This window comes from Pezoporus occidentalis, unplaced genomic scaffold (genome assembly GCF_034315485.1).
Source record: "Pezoporus occidentalis ecotype Australia unplaced genomic scaffold, CSIRO_AGI_Poc_V1 ctg188, whole genome shotgun sequence".
NCBI classification, from domain to species: domain Eukaryota; kingdom Metazoa; phylum Chordata; class Aves; order Psittaciformes; family Psittacidae; genus Pezoporus; species Pezoporus occidentalis.
In genome coordinates this window covers 1,138,333-1,162,494 of record NW_026913726.1, presented here as the reverse complement: position 1 = coordinate 1,162,494, position 24,162 = coordinate 1,138,333, and the positions used below count along the sequence as shown (strand labels likewise).

General features: G+C 42.7%; 1 protein-coding gene and 1 long non-coding RNA gene across 8 annotated transcripts in view; one reads left to right on the top strand and one right to left on the bottom strand.

Annotated features, from left to right (window-relative positions):
• Positions 1–211: 211 nt before the first annotated feature.
• Positions 212–16,176, bottom strand: DEPDC1 (DEP domain containing 1). Of its 5 annotated transcripts, none has more exons than XM_062616121.1 (12): positions 16,106–16,176; positions 12,359–12,624; positions 11,566–11,716; positions 10,341–10,459; positions 9,793–9,923; positions 9,436–9,483; positions 6,374–6,514; positions 5,035–5,913; positions 4,119–4,291; positions 3,053–3,229; positions 2,619–2,804; positions 212–892 (listed from the first exon to the last, which is right to left on the bottom strand). In XM_062616121.1, the coding sequence occupies exons 2-12, from the start codon at positions 12,589–12,591 to the stop codon at positions 752–754; spliced, it is 2,379 nt and encodes a 792-aa protein (XP_062472105.1). In that variant the 5' UTR covers positions 12,592–12,624; positions 16,106–16,176; the 3' UTR covers positions 212–751. The 5 variants fall into 5 exon arrangements, with proteins under 5 accessions (XP_062472105.1, XP_062472104.1, XP_062472102.1 ...); XM_062616120.1 differs by lacking the exon at positions 16,106–16,176 and adding an exon at positions 16,027–16,047; XM_062616118.1 differs by lacking the exon at positions 16,106–16,176 and adding an exon at positions 13,868–13,958.
• Positions 16,177–19,912: 3,736 nt separating this feature from the next.
• The window catches only part of LOC134162387 (uncharacterized), a 77,153-nt gene continuing 72,903 nt past the window's right edge, over positions 19,913–24,162 (top strand). For all 3 annotated transcript variants that reach the window (XR_009964310.1, XR_009964311.1, XR_009964309.1), the window contains exon 1: positions 19,913–20,032. This is a non-coding gene — a long non-coding RNA (uncharacterized LOC134162387). The remainder of the gene's footprint in view (positions 20,033–24,162) is intronic.

Sequence of the window (24,162 nt, the reverse complement as noted above, 5' to 3'; positions counted from 1 at the left end):
CTGTGGAAACAAAATAGGGGAATTTAGTGTATTTTGAGCCTATTCCTTGTCACACCACCTATCATCCATCACTTGTGTTGTTTTTGGGAAGAATACCAATAAACCTAAAATAAATTTTCCATGAAATTGTCAGAACTATACCTAAGCCTTCTAATATAAATAAATACACAAAAGCTCATGTGGATTTTACAGATGAGAGGAACAGAAGTACTTTAGGAGTCAGATAATCATTTATTTATGGTGAATTATTGTCTCCATTGAAAACAACAGAACCGACTTTTAAATTAGTCCCAACTTCAAAGAACATTGTTTTGTTTAAAGACAAATATTTTGGGAACACCAAAGAAGGCACTTATTCATAACATAGACATTAAAACCTATGATAAATGGCACAAATTCCTGAACAGACAGTAAAATGTTACAACAATATGCATCTCATCAGCTTCCCATATGGAAACCATGTATCAGTTTTTGGTTACTAATAGCTTCATGTTTATTTTCACATTTCTTTTATTGAACATAATATATTGTAATAATTTGTAAACAGATAAATATATCTCTTAGTTATTCAAAAGTTATCTGCACACACACACACACAAAAGGTAATTTGGCACCTTTCAGCACAGTGTCCATGTAAACAATTCTCCCTTTTCCACACACAGCCACCACCGAATTTCTGCAGTGAGTACCCTTTCATACATCATTCACACATAGACCCAACAAGTAAATACGCAGCTGAAGTGTGATTAAGTTAATATCTTAGGCTACGAAATCTGGGTTTCCTTAAGCTGAGCATCGGTTGTTTGATGGTGGGTTTGTTCTCAAGCAGGACTGCTTCGTTTTCTGTAGTTGGAAATCTGTTCTGGTAGATCAGTGGGTATTCCTTCTGAAACTAGAAACACAACAGCAACAAATAAATCAGACTGCACCAAAAACTCCAGATGCACAGGACTGAGCATGAATCACCTCATGAGGATGCACATCAGCAGGAGGAGCAAGGCTGTGACACCTGAACACAGTAGCTGTAGCCCTTTGTGCTTATGAGTTCACAACCAATAAACAATGAGTCAGACTCTGTCAGGCACTTCATCTTCTGTTGAAATAAGAAAAGCTTCTCATTTCCTTTGATTCCCAAGCATTTTGACAGGCTGAGAGAAATGGGCTTGTTCAGCCTGGAGAAGAGAAGGCTCCTGAAGGGGAGACCTGAGAGCAGCTCTGGTGCCTAAGGGGGCTCCAGGAAAGCTGGAGAGGGGCTTGGGACAAGGGCCTGTAGGGACAGGCCAAGGGGAATGGCTTTAACCTGCCAGAGGGGAGACTGAGATGAGCTCTTAGGCAGAAGCTCTTCCCTGTGAGGGTGCTGAGGCGCTGGCATAGGGTGCCCAGAGAAGCTGTGGCTGCCCCATCCCTGGCAGTGTTCAAGGCCAGGTTGGACACAGGGGCTTGGAACAAGCTGCTCTAGTGGAAGGGGTCCCTGCCTGTGACAGGGGGTTGGGACTGAATGAGCTTTAATGTCTCTTCCAACACAAACCAGGCTGAGATTCTGTGAAATAAAACTCAGAGATATTTGGCTACAGACATGTTTTTGACATTCTGCCTGTTTCCTATATAAGGCCTCAGGAAGACAAGACTAACAGTAAATACATCTATACATCAGCCAAAGCTTACTGCTGATGGATCCAACCTAGGGAAAATTACACCACTTGTAACTTTGGGTGTTGATACAATTTGGACTTAACCCTCTAGAAGGTGCTGTGTATTTGGCTTTCCCCAATTCCAAGTATCAAAACTGAGTTAACAGCTCCAAAACATTGTTATTTACCACACCAGTAGCTATCCTAGCACAAATGGCAAACCTATAACGATACAGCTCTATGAATTTAAAAAAATAAACTTCACTAATGCATTGCCCATGCAGTACAAGTTGCTTCTGGACTTTAGTGGGAACTCAGAAAAAAATATCAGTTCGTACTTGAAGTTTTACTATTGGAGGATTTTAGTAGATATCCTTCCTCCCCACTTCACCTGCTTCTAGTGGTGCTGTGTATCGCTTCTTACTGCTTACTTACACCAAGTTTTAATCGATTGTAATTAACTACTCTTCTTCACATGCAGGAAGTGTTAATGAACTTGAAGAATTCAAGTCCAGCCTTCACTTTTCCACAACCAGAAGGTTTTCACAACACACGTGAAAGTCAGTGCTGCAGAAGCTGGGGGAGGAGCACCGAAGAAAGAAATGTGCTTGCCCTGAAAAGCTGCTTTTTCCAATTTGAGTCACAAGACTCACTTCGGAGATTCCAGGACAAGCACAATACTGTTCAATTGGTCAGGCATACTTGCCAAAGGTTTTCCTAAAGAGAAAAAAACCCCTCCAGTGTTAAATCCTGCCAGAACTGCTGTATTTCAGCTTTAGGATTAGGCAATATGTTAGTAGGCCACAGAAGTGCCAATCTTGAGTGACATATGTTACAAAACTCAAACGTAATTCCACAGAAAGGAATGTTTCAGGATTGTGAAGAGATCGACCCCTTAAAGGGTCCCAGGGTCTAGTACCTGGTACTAGATCCTTCTCTCACAACAGCATTTCCATAACTAGATTAAATAGGAAACAAGTTTCTTACCTGTTTTAACTTTTTCTTCTTGTCTTTCACAGACAAGTTCTTATCTTTGATAATGTTCTCCAAGAGCTCTGCCACTGCAGCTTGAGAGGTGGAAACCTTCTGTTCTTCAAACTCCTGAGGGGTTATTTGTTTGCAGTATGAATATGTTGGCAATATGGCACATATTTCTTCCTTTGGGTATTTGCACTGGAAGAAGAGTTGAAGAAGGGGTCTGCATAAACTCAATTATGTACTATTTCTATAAGAAGGTACTTAAACATCCAAACATGATAACACCTCAAGTTGCAAAACACAGTAACATAGCTCGTACCTATGACTGCACCAATGGTTTAATACAAGTCTGCATCCAAAACAGTGATTTCATTTGCAGCTTTCCCATCCCACCTTCAGAAGTAACAAACACTCTGCGATCAGCAAATGAACCTGCCACCAACCTGAGCCATCTTCACGTGTTCTATGTGATCGTGCACTGCAACCTGCAGGTAAGTGGGTACTTTAAATATTTCTTGTTGATGGTCCATTAGAAATGAAACTAATCGTGTAGAGAGCAGCTCATCGAGGTCTACTTCTTCTGCACAGCACAGCACGCAGCGAGAAAAGGTCTGGATCATCTACAAGTGGTTAGCAGATGGTTAGTACATACAGTTGAAGGATTTGCCTTCTTTCCAGTCTACATAGCACATTCTCCAATACCAACTTTCAGGGTAATCTCTCTTGCCTACACTGCTGGTTAAGAGAGGAGGAAAACTGCTTGTAATGCTTTCCTCATCTGAAATAAAGTAACTTCCTCCAACATCAGACTTGCCCTTTGTTTTTGAACTGTAATATCAATTAATACATATTTTAAAGAAGTAATGATAGAAGCCTTACCCTGCAGAAAAGTGTACATCTTAGTCATCTGGAGACAAGTGACACGGTAAGAAACACTGCAGAACCAGCCTAACCAACACCTAATGTGCACCAAGGTCCCGTTTTAAATAGCTTTAAAAACATTTTTATAGCTTTTGACAAAAAAAAGTAAACCTTTAGCTGTTCCATTGAAAGCTTAAATTCAGACCTTGAAGTTAGTCTTTAAACTCACTAGGCAGAAAATTGAATCCTTTGGAACTGTTTTTGTTCCAATACACAATAAAATACACAAATTTTAGCCCAAGAAAGGCTTTCTACAGGCACTTTGCCAACACCTTTTAAGCTGAATAGCAGTAGGGTGAGAAGTCAAGACTCAATTAACCACAGAATAGAATACATTTCTTTAAGAAATTTCTTCCCTTCTCCCAAAGCCAGCAAAAGCAACACCAGCACTTGAAATACATTAGGATGTGGACAAGGAAGTTCTTGCTTCAAGTCAGATTTTGATAAACATTCTGGAGATGAAAAGGCTATCTAATTTAATTGCACTATTTAACTGCAGTGAGACAAGAACCTCAAGTACGGAACACTCGCAGTATTCTCAGCAGCATTCTTAGACCGACAGATACACAGCTCTGATGAGTCTCTTACCAAAGTGCGTGTGCCCATCGCATCATGAAGTCGTGGCATATCCACGTTCTCACTCATCCGAGAGATCATGCGCATGAGGAGCTGAATCTTCCTACGGTTTGGTGGTGGAAGCAACAAACAACATATCTGCAATGCTTCAACAGCAATTCTTTCTAGATGAGGCTGAAGGAGATCTACAAGTTAATTGTACAGACAGCCATCAGTAAGATTTGAACTGATTTTCAAGATATTTTAATCTAGGAACAAGAAAGTCCTTTTTTTTTTTTAACTGAGATCATAGAATCTCAGCCTGGTTTGGGTTGAAATGATCTTAAAGCACATCCAGTTCCAGCCTCCTGCCATGGGCAGGGACACCTTCCACTAGAGCAACTTGCTCCAAGGTCCGTCCAACCTGGCCTTGAACACTGCCAGGGATGGGGCAGCCACAGCTTCTCTGGGCACCCTGTGCCACTGTCACTATCCAATGATGATAATCTGTGTTTCACAGAAACCAGCTGTAACATACTACATAGTTCTGTGGCCTTCTTGTGTCTGGTCATCTTCAACTTCCTTCATCATGATAAACTGTGTTTCAAAGACTGCAAAAAGACATCCCCCCCACCAGGCAGGTCTGTGCAAGTTCCCTGCCACACTCTCAGTGTGTAGGTCAGAATTACTCACCACTTACCTCAAAGAAAGTTGAATCATTGACACAACAAGTTTAAGACTCCAAAGAAACTACCCGCTACTATTTGTTAGCAGATGTACAAAGGGCTACCTTTAAATAACGCAGTTTAGCAACCATTTTGGTTTCTTAAACCCCACATGTCATGTTATACACATGAAAAAACCCTAGCATCAGTGCCAGATTAAGGAAGCAGATATTAGTTTGCCAGCACAATAAGCCAATACAACATGCTTTAGAAAGCCATCTTACTTTGCGTGCCAGTCAACATATAAGAAGAGTGAGTGAAAGAGCATTCTGAGAGTTCTGTGGTACTTTTGCAGAGTCTCTTTTTGATGGTGGTATCAGAAACCTCAGTCCTGATGTCCACTGAAGTAGCCACACCCCAGGTATTTGGTTTTCCTTGCCCACAAAGTGGAGAACTTGGTTTCACTGTGATTTCAGCAACTGGCATATTAATCCTAGCACAACTTCTGGAGTTCCTCTTGCCAAGTAAACTCAGAGACCCATGGATTTTCTTCAGCCCATGATCTTCAATAAATAGCTCTTTATCCTGAAGAGCTGATGCAGACACTCTTTTGATACCATGGGTTTGGTCTTGACCTGTGTTATCAAAACCAAGCTCCAACACAGAATTAGTTTTATGCTCATAAGGTAGTGATTGTTTTCTATTTCTTGTGCCCAGGATGGTGTTCACATCACTTTGCAGGAGGGAATCAGATCCTACTTTATTACATGCGCTTGAAGTGGCATCTCCAATTCTTTCCAAAGAGTAACATCTTGTCCTAAATGTTTGACGTGGACCTTGTTCATTCCTGAAAGCTGAAAGATTTTGACAGCTTCCTCCTATTAGATTAGCAGAACTACCTTGTTTATGTGTCTGTTTATGCTGCCACAGTTTATTTGCACATTGTTTTTGAATAGTTAGTTCTGCTGAAGAACACTTCATGGAAGCTTCACATTCTTTCTTTTTCTTGTCAGGCTCTTTGCAAAGGAGGCTTAGGAGAAGACACTCAGTTGACTTGAAAGAGTTCAAGTGAAGAGTTTTTGAAGGCTGAGAGTCACACTTCTCATCCTGGACAGAATGTTTTCCACTGCATGTATCTGGAATTGTGATGTAGCCACACATAACTATCAGAAAATGAAATATCAGTTAAGATGCAAGTGGTATGAAAAATGAACAAGTTTAGACAGAAAGATGCTAACTGAGCAGAGAGCACAACAAATATAAGATAGTCATTTATAGATGATTCTGTTAGTAAAACCTAAGAAGAAATTAGCTCAGTCCAAAAGTGATCTAACAACCACGATGCAAGAAGACAGACAGTTAACACACTGCAACAGTGAGGGACAGACCGAATGAGCATGTATTTTTTAGATTATGGTTACTGCATATTTAGAATGTTAGCTCAGACAGCAGTTTACATAGAGAATTATGAGACAGAGCTGTATGTCAATACTGTAATACAGAATGATATCATTGATGATCTTCCTCAGATTCAAGCTGCCATACAGATTTTGAGGTACAGATTTGTTCCCCAGTCGATATAAACTTACAGCTTGCGTTGAGTATTTCCCAATTCATACATACCTAAAATATTAACAAAAAGTTCATAGTACTCAAAAGTAAGTAATGGCTCAGGAAGATTGAGAAAGTAATCTGCAACTGTTCGGAACACATCGCGCTCAAACCCACTGTAAGTTGCTTGGCTCATGTCATTATTTCTAGGCCCTAAAGAGAGGTAAAGAAAGAAAGATCACAACTTTTCACAAATCCACTATAGAATTTTTTTTTTTTTTTTAATGAATACAGGTTTATTCTTGTAGGAGGGAAAGAATTATGGCAGCAACATGAAGATTTTTTAGTTGAGTACTGTATCATTTGTAAGCAAAAATAGTGTAAAAGATTCTATGTAGCCACTGAACAGCTGTGCTCAGTTTCAACAAGCTGTTCTACACCAAGAAAATAAATGAAAATTCATTTATACCCTTCATAGGCTCCTCAGCAAAATAGTAATGAACTCTAAGTACTTTCCTTCATTTCCAAACAGTTTGGGTCAGAAGAAACCTTAAAGCTCATCCAGTTCAACCCCTTGCCATAAGCAGGGACACCTTCCACTTGAGGAGGTTGCTCCAAGCCCCATCCAGCCTGGCCTTGGACACTGCCAAGAAAGACATAAACAGCATCTTCCCTTTGCAGCGAGCTCCTTTTATTAACTCATCTACTGAAAAGGTCCACCAGGAGAGTTTTGCTCACCACTAAGCTCATGGTGAAGCTACACACGACTGATTTTATTCAGACATGGACAGATGAGCAATCCAAGAGATCTAGTTGCTAAACTGCCTGTGTGGCTACAGACAGGAAAGGAGCAAACAAAAGTGTTCCAGGTAGGAATAAAACTTGACATGGCATAAAACTGTTAACCCTAATGTTGTTATACTCCGCTGGGCTCCTACAAATGAAATCAGCTGCCTTACAAAGACAATTTTAATGAATTAGAAGATGGCTGTTTGAAGTTATACATAGAAACAGAGAAATTTTAACTTTTGATACAATCAATCTTTATAATCATAATCACATTACCATACACTAAAAATACAGGAAAGCAGTATTCCCCCTACAGTATAAACACTTAGTTTTCACTGTGCAAAGTAACTATTGCCTTAAATCATTTGGTTACAGTATAGCTGGCATCTGCAAAGATAAAGTCTCCACTTGAATTAATTCACTCAAATTAGAAATGGAGAATTCAAAAGCCTAGAAAGCTTGCCTGCTGTTTCCAACCCACAAAGACCTATTTGTTAATTCTAAGTACAGAACTGATGCTGGGATTAAGGTAATGAAAAGCCCAGAGACCAGTGCTCAGCTGTATTTTTCACTCCGATTGAAATCCACTCACCAAGCTCTTCCCTGTCCTGCTTTTCCTACTAGTGTTCTTCATGTAAGAGGCTCTATTTTTGGGGGAATGCAGTTGAAGGAAAGGGAGATGTTGAATAAGAACCAAAGGGGTTATTTTCATGAGAGTGTGTGCTGCAAACTGAACTTGTGAAGACACACTAACCCGGCATGGACCCCACCACAGTTCCACTGAGCAGCCAGATGTACACACAGATGTATAAAACACATGCCATCTAACTATGGTATAGCTTTGCAGGAAGCTAGTGAAGGAGACTGTCAGTAAAAGGAGCAAGACTTAAACAGCAGGACAAGCACACAGATAAAAAGCTCATCATCTCTGATTTCATTTGAGAGGCACTCATCTAAGTGTTAGACATTTAAAGAGGCAGTTTTTGAGGGGAAGAAGGAATTGTCCTCTCTTCTCCAGAATCTTTTCAGAATCTGCTTCACAGAGATGTAAATCCTACAGAATAGCAATCTGTATGTGCCTCTAACAATTTCAAACATCTGACAAAAGAAACTTCAAAGACCATTAGATTCCTCAAAGTTTCATAAAAATCAATGGTACTGTAAAGGAGAAAGACTTAGTATCACACAGGTCTGCTGCAGCACTTGTTAAAAAGCAAACCCACACCTTTTATTAGCAAGAGAATCCACGTCAGACTGAGCCATTAGAAGCTGAACTTGATCAGGTTCTCCGTGAAAGTATTTTTCCCTCCTCAACTTGTGAAAAACCTTTGTTAATTCTGTTACTCCACAGTCAATACTTTCCCTGTAGCTCCAAGGCAGTTGCTCAAGTACACATAACCCTGATGCCTTTGGTAACTGATTCTTCTTTCCTGAAGTTTAAGATTTAACATTGTGCCTTTCTAAATTTCACTCTTAAGCAAATACACAAAGAAAACAAACCAGAAGCACCAAGCTTTTCTAAGGTCCAGTTTTGCTGCTTGGTACTTCTTACATTAATACCAAAAGAAGGGATGAGTGACTCTTGGTCTGCAGACAAAGGACGTTCAGTTGTCACGAAACATGTTTCACAGATAAAATGTCAGACTTTAAAAATCCATCTCATCAAACCCTTTGCAAAATTTTATTTGCTTTCTTCTAACACAAATAAAAAAACCAACAGATTTTCTGTGAATTGGTCTCCCCAATTTAATATGCAACATAGGAACTGTTTCAGTCTAGCTCAAAGGCAGTAACTGGAAAAGGAAAGGCCCTTTACTCCTGGAAAACTGCCTCAGAAGAAACCACACACAGGTTTTGCCCAAGCACTAATTTTCTCCCTGCCTGACTCTTTGTTAATAGGAATTATTTTTGTTACAAACAGTGCTTAGCTTTTCCATGGCCTTGGACAGGACAATTCCACTGAAAGCTTGCAGAGGTAATTAATTCTCTTGCATGTTTCTTGGATTAAGGAACACTGAAGCCACTCTTCTTCCACTAATTTATAATCAGTTCACACTGCTGAAAGTCATATGCAGATGATGCAGCCTAAAAGCAGGATTAGTAGCTAGACTAGAGGTCTGATACCTCAATTACTTGAAATGTGACATATTTAACATGTATTATTAGCTTCCTTAGGTTACATTTCTGTGCAATGATTTGCTATGGATTGCTGTCATTGCTTCTCAGCATATCAAGGCACTTCAATTATGTGAATTTCCAAATGAAACATCACAACTGATCTCAACTTGCAAGTATTATTTCACTTTCAACTCTCAAAAGAGGCTAAAAGGTGTTTAACAACTTACAGTATGCGAGGCACTTCATAGCTGACAATACCCAGTGTGGGAGGTCTTCTAAAATAAGCACAGAAACACATTATTTATACACAATCTCAAAGACTTAATAACTAATATATAAAATGGCATATGTATTAATACCTCAAATACAGAAGGTGAAATTTGGAACTAATTTTAAATATTGCTACATGTGTAATTTAAAAGTGAATGCAATAAACCTACAAAACCTTCTTGACAATTATACTGAACTGTAATGCAGCTTGGGGAAAAATGTAAAAAACAACGAAACATTACATTAATTATTATTGTTTGCTGTAATTAGGCCACATGGAATCTTAAAGCAAAACCAGGGAAAAGAAATTGTACCTGATTTGTTCTGCAAAATCACAACACCATGTTTGCTCGTGTTAGTCATGTTGTATATGACATACTCAGGAACGATCTGCATTGGCTGAAGAACTTCTTCCAAAGATGGGAGGCCTAAAATGGTTTGCAAACTGTGGGCAGTAAGGGAGCAGATGTTTTCATTCATTACTTGTAAGCCTTTTAGACAACAAGTTCTTCCCTTGTCTACTCAAACAACAGTTAGTTAGCTATTTAATACACTCACACTTCTAGAAGGACAACTTGAGGACTCACTTTTCCCTGGAACAAACACCAAAAAATTACTAGGAAAGAGCCTCTATGGGACATAGAATATATTTAACACCAGCAGTAATAAAATTTCAACAGATTTCTTAAATGCAACAATCCAATGTTAATAAATACATTGGAAGGCATCTGTAAAGAATAGTAAAATATTCAAGTTAAAACAGAGTTTTAAAGATTCAAGTTTGCAAGCCAAAAGCTTGATCAGGTTGTTACACACACAAACCACATATCCAAGAAGGTGCTTTTTATAATGTGTTACTCACTGTATTAGAATGACATTTCTCCAAGTTTCTTTCACATATTCCTGGCTTATTTCCTTCCTATTCAGCATATCTTCCTCGTTTTCTTCTATTCTATCACTCTTTGTTTTCTCTAAATTTTCCTGAAAATGAGTAGTTTGTACCACAAGATAAAGAAGCTTCTTAAGATAATTCAAAACTAAGTAAAAATTAGTCTCAGAAGTATAGGGCATTCTGCAGAACATTGAATTCCTGTAATCTTACCAGTCCCTGCACTGCAATGTAAGCATGCCCAACTAACAAGCAAAAGAGGACACTATAAAGAAAGACCCGATCAGCTCAGAAGTCAGTAACTGAAAAAGTGAAAAGTGTCAAATCCAAATGTGTCAGCAAGTGAAGTATTCTTCTTTAGGAACCTAAACTCAACCTAAATTCACAAAGTATGCACAAAAAAAATAAAGGACCAAGCACTTGTATTCAATCTTTTTCACAAAGTAGAAGAGTTAAATCATTTGTGCCTTGTCAACAAACAAAAAATATATTAAGTTTCAAGAAGGACATACTGTCCAGATCATTTCTACAACTCCACTGTCCAGCCCTCCCAAGACTTTAAAATACTGTAGCAGGGATTATACTACACTGAAGGAAACAAAACAAACCAAACAACCCAAACAAAAACAAATGGCTCCATACTGATGACCCAAAACTCTACATAATCCCAGATCATAAAAGAAGCCCATACTGCAATAGGGGTGTTTGTGGATGTGAGATGACCTTTCATTCTAAGTAACATAGCTGCATTAATTACAAACTACCCCCCGTGTCTCTTCCTAATAAACTACTGCCAAGAAGCTTAGAAGAAACAACTTCATATAATTTTCAGTGTCAATTGCACAATCCCTGTCACTTGCTGCCAGCATTTCAAAAATGCCACATCACAGCCACGATTTTACAAGTACGTATTTTCTTTGAATATTTACAGGTTATTTAATAAAACCTCTTTTTGCACACTGAAGAGAAACAGCACACATCACCAAGACACTTGGCTATAAAATATAGCTGTACCTTTCTATCATGGTTATATATAAATGTTCTACTTCACTGTCTAAAAGAACCTACCAATTTATTTCCTCAGCGAGATGACACAACAGAACAGTGTCACCAAGAGGTGATTGCTTCCAGTTTTATTTGTTAAAGAACAAAGAAAATACACAGCAACTATAAACGTGTAAGAAACATAAGTTATTACCAGAGACTGTAGTAACTCATGTCTTTTAAAAGCTCTCCTGGATAAATGCGGCAGTTTAAAAAGTCTTTCTTTGTCTCTACAGAAGTTTTCCAAGTTCTCTTTCTGTGTACATGGACTTGGTAGAGGTTTAACTGGAGATGTTGAAGGAAATCTGTAATGAACAGAAAAGATGTTAAATATATTTAGACTAGATTAGAAACATTAGAAGTCACTTAACCAAAGCCATACCCTGATTCCATACGATTCTGAAGAGATCCAGGAAATTAACAGTGCTCTTTAGAACACTGTTTAGCATTATATTATAAATTAGCTTTGGGCTACTCTTGTTGATTCCAAAGTCAAGCTGAAGATACTTAGATATATACAGCACTGAGACTGGAATTTGAGAAGCGAGGGCCATTAATAGCCTATCTTCAGTTCTGAAGTTAAAGGCGTTTCCCACTTGGTTTTCTGTGAAATGTACAAGAGGAGTAAACATCGGACTGGCAGCACAGCATGGAGCTACTACAGTAAGTTCTCTTTGGCTCCCCTTCAAAGCACTTGAATGCTGCATGCCTGCCTCCTACTGAAAAACCTGGCTAGACAAAGGCATGTAAACAGCCCTCAGCACAGGATGTATGGTTTGTACTGCAAATCAGAGTAAAATAAACAGTGAGTGGAAATGGTGCTAGCGATTAATCTATGGCTGAACTACTCAACTCAAAGCAAGATATCTTTGCAAATCTGAACATAATGATTTTGAAATAAAATTCCCAACATGAAGAGCTCTGTTAGCTGGTCTTTACTTCAGTACCTGTAAAGTGCACTGTTGTCTTCTAAGCTTTCAGATCCCCATCTCCCTTTTATATCTTCAATTACATGATTCTTGAGAAACTTTCTCAATAACTGAATAGTCTGCTGCCTAGTAACTTCAGGACCAAAGTTACTGTCATTCCTTAGCACTTCATGGAGCCAGTCTACAGCTTCTGATGCAGTGAAACAGCTTCCATGTATCTTGAAATGCTGCCTGTGTTTCCTTAAGGGCATGCCTGCTCGGAAATACTTTGTAATTTCATTCCACTGCATGAGAAACAAACAAGGAAAGAATGCAAGATCAAAGCCTGAAACTGATCATTGTAAGTATCAACTAAAGCAGTATTACATTAATAAGCATATAAATAAAATTACAACTTTAATACTAAGAAATATTGATAGCTATCCTAAGCAATCATAGGATGACTTGGGTTGGGACCTTAAAGCTCATCCAGCTCCAACCCCTGCCACAGGCAGGGACAACATGCTTGCTCCAAGCCCCTGTGTCCAACCGGGCCTTGAACACTGCCAGGGATGGGGCAGCCACAGCTTCTCTGGGCACCCTGTGCCAGCGCCTCAGCACCCTCACAGGGAAGAGCTTCTGCCTAAGAGCTCATCTCAGTCACCCCTCTGGCAGCTTAAAGCCATTCCCCTTGGCCTGGCCCTACATCCCTTGTCCCAAGCCCTCTCCAGCTTTCCTGCAGCCCCTTCAGGCACTGGAGCTGCTCTCAGGTCTCCCCTTCAGGAGCCTTCTCTTCTCCAGGCTGCCCCAGCCCAGCTCTCTCAGCCTGGCTCCAGAGCAGAGCTGCTCCAGCCCTCGCAGCATCTCCATGGCCTCCTCTGGCCTCGCTCCAACAGCTCCACGTCCCTCTTGTGCTGCTGCCCCAGAGCTGATCAGGGCTGCAGGGGGGTCTCCCCGGAGCGCAGCAGAGGGGCAGGATCCCCTCCCTCTACCTACTTAATGTAGAAGTAGCATTATGGAAACAAAGTTCAGATTAAAAACATACATAAGCATTTCATTTAGGTTTTTATCTTGCTCTTATCTAACTGAGAATAAGGTTATAATTTCACAAACATAACCAATTTTATTGACCGTGCGTGCTCATGCCCAGCATGTACACCAGCTCGGGCTCCCGAGGCACTGTCAAACCACCGCAGCCGTTAGGCAGGGGGTGAATCCAGGCGGCAGGGCACAAAAAGTCCAGTTTTTAACCCTTTTCTCACGCAAAATCAGACGACACGCTTCAGCTGGCAGGCTCCTTCCCAGGCCGTCACCGAGTTTCCAGTGAGCAAAGCGCTGCCAGCTACACAGCCCTCTCTGGGGAGGGCCGCAGGGCCCACACAGCCGGGCTCCCCGCACGGTGCGCCGGGAAGGCAGGAACCCATAGCCCGCGGGGCCCGGAACGGCTGTCGTTAACTTGGGCTTTACCCCGAGGAGAGCCCCGGGCATCCCGGCAGGCACCGAGCTCCCCGCATCCCACCAACCCGCCCCGAGCACCGCCGTCCTCACCAGCCTGGTGGCTCTGTACGGCCCCGGGGCCGCGGGCCGGCTCTCCATGGCGGTCAGCGCAGCCCCTGCGGCCCCGCGGCGGGCGGGTCCCGGTGCCCGTCCCGGTCCCGCCCTGCCCCTTCCGCCCCCCGCGCCTCAGCGCAACGGCCGCGGCGGCGCCCGCGGTTTGAATTGGGTGCGAGGGAGCGGATTGGGCGAGGAGGCGGGCACGTGACCAAGGCATGGGGCGGGATATATCCGCCTGAAGGGGGAGAGCGGAGGTTGTGTCGTGTCGCGATAGCGGTCATCGGCGGGCGGCGAGGTAAGCGTGTGCTGGGGGCTGCAGAGATACTAAAGCATGGAATCGTAGAATAGTTTGGTTGGAAAGGACCTGAAGATCACCCAGTTCCAACCCCCCTGCCATGGGCAGGGACACCTCACACTAAACCAGGTCACCCAAGGCTCTGTCCAACCTGGTCTTGAACACTGCCAGGGATGGAGCATTCACAGCTTCCCTGGGCAACCCATTCCAGTGCCTCACCACTCTCACAGGAAAGAACTTCTTCCTTAGATCTAATCTAAACTTCCCCTGTTTCAGTTTGAACCCGTTACCCCTTGTCCTGTCACTACAGTCCCTAATGAAGAGTCCCTCCCCAGCATCCCTATAGGCCCCCTTCAGATACTGGAAGCTGCTATGAGGTCTCCACGCAGCTTCTCTTCTCCAGGCTGAACAGCCCCAATTTCCTCAGCCTGTCTCCATACAGGAGGTGCTCCAGCCCCTGAGCATCCTCGTGGCCTCCTCTGGACTTGTTCCAACAGTTCCATGTCCTTTTTATGTTGAGGACCCCAGAACTGCACACAGTGCTCCAGGTGAGGTCACACAAGAGCAGAGCAGAGGGGCAGGATCACCTCCTTCGCCCTGCTGGTCACGCTCCTTTGGATGCAGCCCAGGATACGGTTGCTTTCTGGGCTGCGAGCGCACACTGAAGCCGGCTCATGTTCATTTTCTCATCAACCAACACCCCCAAGTCCTTCTCCTTGGGCTGCTCTGAATCTCTTCTCTGCCCAACCTGTAGCTGTGCCTGGGATTGCCCTGACCCAGGTGTAGGACCTTGCACTTGACATGGTTAAACTCCATGAGGTTGGCATCAGCCCACCTCACAAGCGTGTCGAGGTCCCTCTGGATGGCATTCCTTCACTCCAGGGTATCAACCGAACCACACAGCTTGGTGTCATCAGCAAACTTGCTGAGGGCGCACTCAATCCCACTGTCCATGTCATTCCTCAGGTCTTTACACATGGGCGTGTTAACAACCGGCGCTCTCCCCGGATACCTGCTTGGTTTGCCCTCTGGTGATGGCCATGTTCCTCAGCCGGGATACCTCCCCTGCAGGCACAGAGCAGCAAAGTGTAACAGAAGCCACACACAAGCACAGGTCGGTCCTCAGAAACCTACTGTGCTTATTTGTTGATGCAAGAAAACCAGACTGGTGTTACATGACTTGGTTTTCACAGGCAATGCTTCAAGAAGCAAGTGTGGCTTGCACAACTCTTAGGTTATAGAACACAGCCTGGTTTGGTCTGGAAAGGACCTTAAAGCTCATCCAGTCCCAACCCCTGCCATGGGCAGGGACCCCTTCCACTAGAGCAGCTTGCTCCAAGCCCCTGTGTCCAACCTGGCCTTGAGCACTGCCAGGGATGGGGCAGCCACAGCTCCTCTGTTCCACAGCTTACACACACCTGCCTGAACACATGGTAACTGCTTTCAGGAGAAAGCACATTCTTTCGAGTACCCTGTCCCGTCCTGTGTATTTCCTATAGATACAGGTGTACTAGAGACCACCCCTCAAAAAAACCTCTTAACAACCCAACAGAAACCAACCCCAAACAACCTCACAAACACTGCGCGACCACAGCTCCCATGTCGCTCTTTTTAGTGTCCTCTTTCTTAGTGTCCTCTTAGTGTCCTTAGTGTCCTATTTCTTGTAGACCAAGCCCACTTGTAAGCTGCGAGCTGCCAATACCTCTTGAGGATCTTAGCTCCTCTTGATACAGTCATCCATCACTCAAATATTTTAGGCTCCTCACTTAAATGTCCTTTATAGTCAGCAAAGGCATACAAATACCTCAGACACTTTTATAAGAAGAGATAAAAACACTACTGCTGTGAGAAAACCCACCAGCATCACAAAGAGATTTTAGCAGTAAGACCCAAAGTTGCAGTCTAATAAAAAGAAGGGGAATAAAAAGCCAAAGCACCAAGACACAGCCACCTTGATTGTATCACCCAGCAGAACCAGGTCTAGAGCAGCACTGAGAAAACCTTTCTCATTTATAAACCTTTCTAAAAGAGGGGTTGTTTTTCTTTTATGTGCTTAAGAAACTGCTTTCATCAGCACTGCCTCCATACAATTCTAAACATCCATCGGACTGACTGTGTCAAATGTTACTGTCCTTGAGCAGGCAGGGGTCACCAGTATCGAGGCCCTATTGCTGAAATTGCAGCTGTGCTGGGCAGGGCACGTCTCCAGGATGAAGGATCACCGCCCCCCTAGGATCGTGTTTTACGGTGAACTCCCCACAAGAGAAGTGCCCCAAAGAAGAGATATAAGGACTCCCTGAAACAGCACCTTAGCCTTGGCCATATTGACTACCATCAGTTGTCCACCTTGGCCTCCAGTCGGGAGACTTGGAGACACACCACACATAATGCCGCTGACTCCTTTGAGAACTAGTCTCGAGGAGAAAAGACAATGTGGAAAGAATCGTGCCCTGCCTATACCACCCAAGGAGCGCTTTCGCTGTGCTTTTTCCAGCTGGATTTGCCTGTCTCACATTGGCCTTTTTAGTCATCAGCGCGCCTGTAGTAAGCGTGGGTAAAGCCCTTCCCAAATCTTCGTTCGTGAAGTCAAGCCATGATGACGAAGAAGATGATGATGATGGCTTAAGAAACTAATTGCAGGAGCCACGCAAAGCTGGCTTTGAGTAACTGCTGTCAGATCTGTGAGCTGTAGCACCTGCTGGTAAGCCAGGAGTTGTTGACTTAGGAGTCAGTAAACAAGTCAGAATTCAGTGAAGCTGTGTTACTTTACTTACGTTTTGCATCCAATGAGGAGAAGAAAGATGTGTATTCTCCCTCTAGTTTCAAAAACTTTAGAGCTGCTCTTCATCACTTATATATTTCAATAACTCACCTCCTGTTTTCCTTTCTAACAAAACTGCCTGGCGAGTGGTTGCCAAGCCTGAAAGTGGTATTGATTTTCCCAATGACCCAGGCTCTAAACCTGCTCAAGAGTATAAATCAATTTACTGATTATCTTAGGGAAATCTCCATCAGTAAAGCCTGTAGAAAGTGATGACTCCAACTGCTTTGCTATGGATCACTTCCCATACCTTCTCTCAGGTTATACAATGATGGTTGCAGTAACTAGAAAAGTCCTTGAATTGCATTTAACCTCCTGCCTGGAAATGATCTAATACATTTTGTAAAACTTCATATCTTAGATCAAGTAAAGAGATTTTAGGGGCATGTCTGGCAAACACAGTAGAAGTGACAATTGCAATAGTCTGGGAGCTATTGCAGTCCATCTTCTTTGCACTAGTGTAAGCAGTGTTACACTCTTGTAGCTTAAAGTACTTTAATTCATTTCCCAGGGGACAAAAGTATTTTGTTCTGCTTTTACAATTCAATTCCAAGTCTATTCTTGCTTGTAGTTTTTCCTACTTAGAGAAAAAGTACTGTACGGAGGCAGGTGTTCTGTACTGTTACCACTGCACAGTCGTGAATAGATGCAATCAACTGGAAATACAAGAAGTCTTTTAAAGTAGTTGGAGAATACCTTCAGGTCACTAAAAATACTCTTAGAGCCAGTTTTATGGCTTTACAATGAGATTTTCTTATCTTTCAGTGGTTTTCTCCCCTTTATTCTCATGAGAGAATACCAGCTATCTATACAAATACCAGCCCACGTTAGCTATAGGAAGGCATTGGTAACTCTTCACATCCAGAGTTCTGCAAAACATGTGAAGGAATATCATGGGAAGAGTAAAGTTTTATTTTCTGCTTTCCCATTTATAATTGTTTGATGTTGGTGTCTACTACTACTACTAAGAGTAGAAGGTAAAATAAATAGAGACTGAGTTCATTTAAAACACAAGCTTATGGCTGCCGCTCCGGATTGTTTTTCACTGTTACTAAACAGAAGAGGAAGGATGCGCTGCGTATGCTGTAGGTCTCTGTTTAACTGGTTTGAGACACAGGAATAAAGCCTATTAGAAGTGCTAAGTGATCTGATGTTTAGTGCAGCTGAATTAACATTCTTGTCCTTAAGTTCCATTAGAAAGTGATTTTGAAACATAAGGGAACAGATTATGGAGAATGCCTGTGGTAACATGAGCTTTCTGTGTTTGTCATTAAGGAATACAAACACATTTACAACATATATTTGCCTACACATCCCAGTCAGCAGGAAACCCAAGAGCGTGGAGCTGCACAGTGTCTATGAGTGCTGTGAAGATACCAGAGCATGCTTTGTTAATACGCTGCTCCTCTTCTTTCATGCACATCTCTTTAAATTTTGCTATAAGGGGGATGGCTTCTACACTTACGGCAGGTGGAACAACTTGCCAGGTATTTAGTAAGATAAACAAGAAGCATAAAAATGTGTAAAGGTTGAAAAACTGAGTCCTTAACAGAGTTCTCACTGTGTCATTGAGGTAAGAACTCAGCTGTTTACTTTCTGGATGAAGCATTTAAGTATTGTTTTGCCCCCAAGAACATGATTCTTCGAGGATATTAAACAGTGAGGGCTGGAATTTTTTTCCATGTGTAGTAACAGACTCTGTAAGAGCAACATATTATAGACAAAAATCTAATGCAGGCAGGATGTGCCTGGGGGAAATCCACATTGAAGACAAACTGCAGCGATTGCCATCATTTCATTACAATATTATTGAGTTTCCTCTGTCTTTTTTTTTCCCTTAGAAAAGCAGCTCAGTGGAATTTACCAGCTTTCAGATACAACACTTGAGCTGACCTGCTGCTTTCTGGAGATGGAATGACTGTGCTTTTACAGTGACAGTGCAGACCCTTTTCGGAAGGATTGCCATGGGAATTAAGAATAGAGGAGAATGCCTGAGGAGATTATCACAGAATCCCAGCCTGGTTTGTGTTGGAAGGGACCTTAAAGGTCCTCCAGTCCCAACACCTGCCATGGGCAGGGACCCCTTCCACTAGAGCAGCTTGCTCCAAGCCCCTGTGTCCAACCTGGCCTTGAACACTGCCAGGGATGGGGCAGCCACAGCTTCTCTGGGCACCCTGTGCCAGCGCCTCAGCACCCTCACAGGGAAGAGCTTCTGCCTAAGAGCTCATCTCAGTCTCCCCTCTGTCCTATCACTACAGGCCCTTGCCAAAAAACCCTTTCCCGGTTTCTTGTTGGCCCCTTTAGGCACTGGGAGGAAATGATAAATTTTACTTTATCATGGACATGTGTGTGTCAGAATTTGAGAAAGAAGAAGGATCTCAGTTTGGAACCGTATCTTTTTCTACTCTTGTTGCACTTTACCTCATGTAGAGTCAGTCACTTGTACACAAAACCACTTAGAGAGGAGGCTTGAGCATAGAAAAGAATGAACCAAGTGAGTAGGGTAAATCCTGCAGCTGCTCAGCCCTGAATGGTTACTGGAGCTCTCCTGCTCTACTCCTCAGTAACTCAGGATCCTCAAGCATTTTCCTCTCTCCTGCAGATGTTGAGGAATTCTGTGTGCTTTCATTCCCTAAACTCAAACAACCTGAGCACCGTGTTCTTTTTTCTCTGAACGAGGGTGGTATCAGCAGCCTGCTCAACTTGCACCTTATGGATACAGAGAAGCACCACGCAGCTTCTTTTCACTCAAGGTTCACGTCATTCAGTGCACTGAGCTAGCCCCCTACCTCCTCCCTTCCTAATGAACTAACAAGAGCCTCATGAGCTGCTCAGACTCTGCCCTTCATCCTCATCCTGCTGTTGGATCCCACCTGAGGAGGGGCGGGGGTCACTCCTCAGCCCTGTGCTGGTTAACGGAAACAAAGCACGGTCTATAAAGCATTCCTCTGCCTATAGCCCTGCTTGGAGGATTTCCTGAGAGAGCTGTCCTGTTAGCCTGCCTGACCGTAAACCCTGAGAGTCCAAGCTGTTGTGACATCAGGTAGGAAAATGTTGCTCAGTTTTCATCATTGGTCTTAATCCTGTTTCTCCAGCACAAGCTTCTTAGTAGCTCTTCTGCAGTGGCTTGTGGGAATGTGCTGGTGCTTTGTAGCAATCATGACAAAACCCTTGAAGTCTTTAATAATATTATGGTTTTTAAGATACACAATCCCTTAACCTTGTAGCAGTTGAATTGGTATTTATATTATTGCTTCAGGAATATAAATAGCTCTTGGAATGTAAGTAACTGGGCTGAATAAAAATATTTAGAAGGCATGTTTGAAACAATGTTAGTGTAGAAATAATCATTTAATAGCTATCTATTATTACTAATTGCTCTAAAGGAAATAATTTTAAGTGGATGAGAGGATTGTGTGTAACAGTGTAAGCAGATCTAGCAGGAGTAGTTGTAAGATGAGCGTGATGCTACTATAGGGTGATGTGCACGAAGAGCCTCTTTGCAAGAGAATCCAAGTACGTGCAAACAATTTGAATGTGCCTGATGCTGTGTGATCTTGGAATTCTCAAACGCTGAGCTTGGAGCTCGGTTGATGTGGGTTAGCTTCAAGTACAAAGTCTTGTGGCAATGTTTAATCTATAATTAACAACTAGTGCTTGCAACCGTCTTAGATGAAGGCTGCAGCTTTAATGAAAGCCTATTTTATTTTTAATAGGGTTCAAAGGTACTGCATCTAAAAATGACATGGCAGTATCCATTTCACCTGCTCTACCTGAATCTGTTAAGTGTTGGTGCTATGTATCTAAAGCTGTAGTTGTAAATACAAGCCTTTGTATGTGGAGGCATGAGATGTCCTGACTTCAAACACACTTAATTAATACAGACAGCGTGAGGCTTGAGGTATTCTGGAGCCAATCTGAAATTAGAGCCCTTTTGCTTTGTCTTTCATATATTATGTATTGTTCTGTCAAAGGGGTTTTATATCCTCCATGGTGATCTCTTAATTAACTTGTGCTCTTTCTCCCCCAGTCATTTAGCTTAAGACTTAATTAAATAGTGGGTATTAAGTATAGTTTAGTGAAGGGATTCAGGTGTGTTCACTTCTTGCTAGCTTGGGTGCACAGAAGGAGCAGGGAAGCTGCTTACTCACTCCATGGTGTTGGTAAAACATGTTTACTTGCTGTGGGATCCAGCTCCTTCATCAGAGCACAGATCTACCTGGAGGGACTCTTCTCTCCAGACAGGAGGAAGTTCCTCTGGATATTCATCTCCTCTCTGAAAAGCATTTCCCAAATCATTTTGGTTACAGCTATAATAATAACCACCCTCACCCCTGTATTTGAATGTTTGATGGAATGTCAGTGCTTTTTGCTGTTCTTGCTTATGCCAGTCTATTAGCTCTTTGGAAATACGTGGTGAAATAAGGAACTGGTGATGTCCCAAATTATCCAACAGCTTCATCTGGGGAGGCTGGACATCCTTTTACTTTCTCAGTAAAAGAAAATAGATCAAAATAGGGGGAAAATAGCTAACTACATGGGGTTTCAATCAGTTTTTTCTGGTCTGGAAGGGAGTAAGGATGAGTAGAGGATTGTAGCTCATTATACAGTAGAGAAAGGAAAGGAGCAGTGCAGAGTCCTGCACCCAGAATGGGCTGTCCCCATTCACCAGTACAGTGTGGGGGCTGCTCCTGAGGCAGCCTCCTGGTACTGGTGGGAGATGGCCTCAGGAATGTGGCTATCTGTAGTTAATGAGTTACACTATGAAGCAGTGATCAGGGCTGTTTCCATCCTGCAAGGACTCTTATCTCTATTGATCCAACATAGGTGTGCCTGTATGATTTGGTTTTGGCTTTGCTTAGTGGAACTAAGCTGATGAATCTCCCAAGCTGATGAAACAATATTATTTCACCTCGTATCTTTCAGAAATATAATTTCAGTTGTATGCTGTTTACTGATAACTGTGGCACAGTTATGTTTTTATGGCACTGAATCTCCAATAATCCATTGGTACGTGCTTTTCCAACAGCTTTGTGCAAATCTTGACTCCTGTGCTGTGCGACGTCCACTCCTGAGATGACTTTTAGAAGGCAAGGTGCAAACTGTAGGTTCCTTTTGGGTGTAACAGCAACTGAAAGTTTGCCCTGATGATTTAATATCTGTACTTAGTATGCCATGAGCTTTAATGTGTGGTGTTTCTCTGGAAAAGCACAGAATTTCTCTTCAATATGTCTGTTCATATAGTTTTTATTGAACTCAATTGAATTACTTCTGTACTCTAAAAGAACACTGATTTTCTGACTCTGCTGCAGACCTTTACATAGTGATTACTTCAGACACAGGCATTTTCTCCCTGCTTCCCTTGTCTGCCAAACTATTACATTAAAACCCCCAAACCCAATTACACGCAGCTTTAGTGGAGTTGGTCTGAAAACCAACCCTTCGATGCAGTTGCTCCCAATTTGCTGTTTCTCGTTTGAGCTGCATCCCAGCTGTGCCCAGTTTTCCTCACAAATATGTTCATCAGATCTATTATTCTACAAATGTGGAGCAGCTGCTGCTCAAATCCAGCCCAGTTGCTCATGCCCTCTGCGGCTTTACTCAACTGCTTCACTCCAAACACTTGGTTACTAAATCATTCATTTGGTCACAGCCATTCTCACAAAGTACACTTTAAAATGCTTCATACAGCAGTGGTTTGGAGGCCAGTCGCTCAGGATACCGAAGGATGGGGTGACACATGGAGTATGGTTGTCTCCCCATGTGTAGTCACAACTCCTGGCTGTTAGGGAAAGGCAGGTACCTGTATGCAAAGGAGAGAGTGCTCAGACTAGAGTTTTCATTGTCGCTACAATGAAAGCAATTTGGAAGCACTGGGAAACATGAATATTGTAGATGTTTACAGGCATTCATCTGGGTGATTCTTGGTGCTTCTCTCTGCCAGTCTCTGAAATGCAGATGTGCCTTGTGTGGAAGGTGCTAGCTCTCGGGCATGTTAAGCAACATTGGGAAAAGGTGGTATTGGCAGGAACCAAGGAAGAAACTGTCTTCATCACTAGGAAATGCAACTAAACATTTACACAGATTTCTTTCAGGCTTTTCCTAGACCTTCTGTAGTGTCTAAAGGGCTCCAGCACAAAGTCAGCACCTTTTGCATGCTCACAGTCTTAAGGCTCTTACTGCTGCTTCCATCATCTGGGGCTGCACTGCTTCAACTGAAAATCTGGATAACTCATCTCTTGACCCAATAAAAAGACCCTGAAGATCCAGGCAGCCTGAGTAAAGCAACAGGAGAACAAATGAAGAAAACCCAAACTGTTCTTGGGAACAGTCCGTAGTGTTTTCAAATACTACAAATCCCTTCAGGGATGTTTGGGAAGTTTAAGCACAAGATAGGAAATCACTGGGAGTTCCTGTCTGGTTAGTCTCCTGCATCCAGCCACTTCAGGCTGTTTCACACTGGTGAATAACCACTTGCTGGGCCTGGGGTGACTTTAATGATTTACCTGGTCAGGAAAATTCCAGCATGTTGGAACTAGATGATCTTAAGCTCCCTTCCAACCCTAACTCTATGGTTTTATGTGAAGGCTTGGAGGACTGCATGCTGCCGCTTCCTGTGAGCTCTGCCTGGAGAGGAGACATGCCCAGGCAGAGAGGACCATCTCTGTTGCAGAAGGTGCACTCCTCTTGCTCCTTGGTGTACATGGAGCTGCTTAGAAGCTGACCCAGGGACTGCTGCAGCAAGAAGAGCTCATTTCCTATTGCTTGGCATATTACCTGGGTGTGAGCTGTTTCCATCCTGTAAAGACGTTTTGTTGTGATTTGAAGCAAAGCTTTGAAAACAGCCTGTTTCTACCTGGCTGCTTGGAAGAACACTATCAGTGCCAAGCCAAGTGGTGAACTGTAGGGCCACAATCTGTTTCTGACCCAACCTTGTCACTCCACTGGTGTTTGTCAGTGCACATTCCCTGTTCTCATCCTCCTCCCAGCACACCTTTGTATGGTAGCTGTAGTCTTGTTAATACCTGAAAAACACGGGGAGGATTGGGGATAACTGCAGTGTAATCTAGAAGAAGCCTGGAGAGGGGCTTTGGACAAGGGTCTGTAGGGACAGGCCAAGGGGAATGGCTTTAACCTGCCTGAGGGGAGACTGAGATGAGCTCTTAGGCAGAA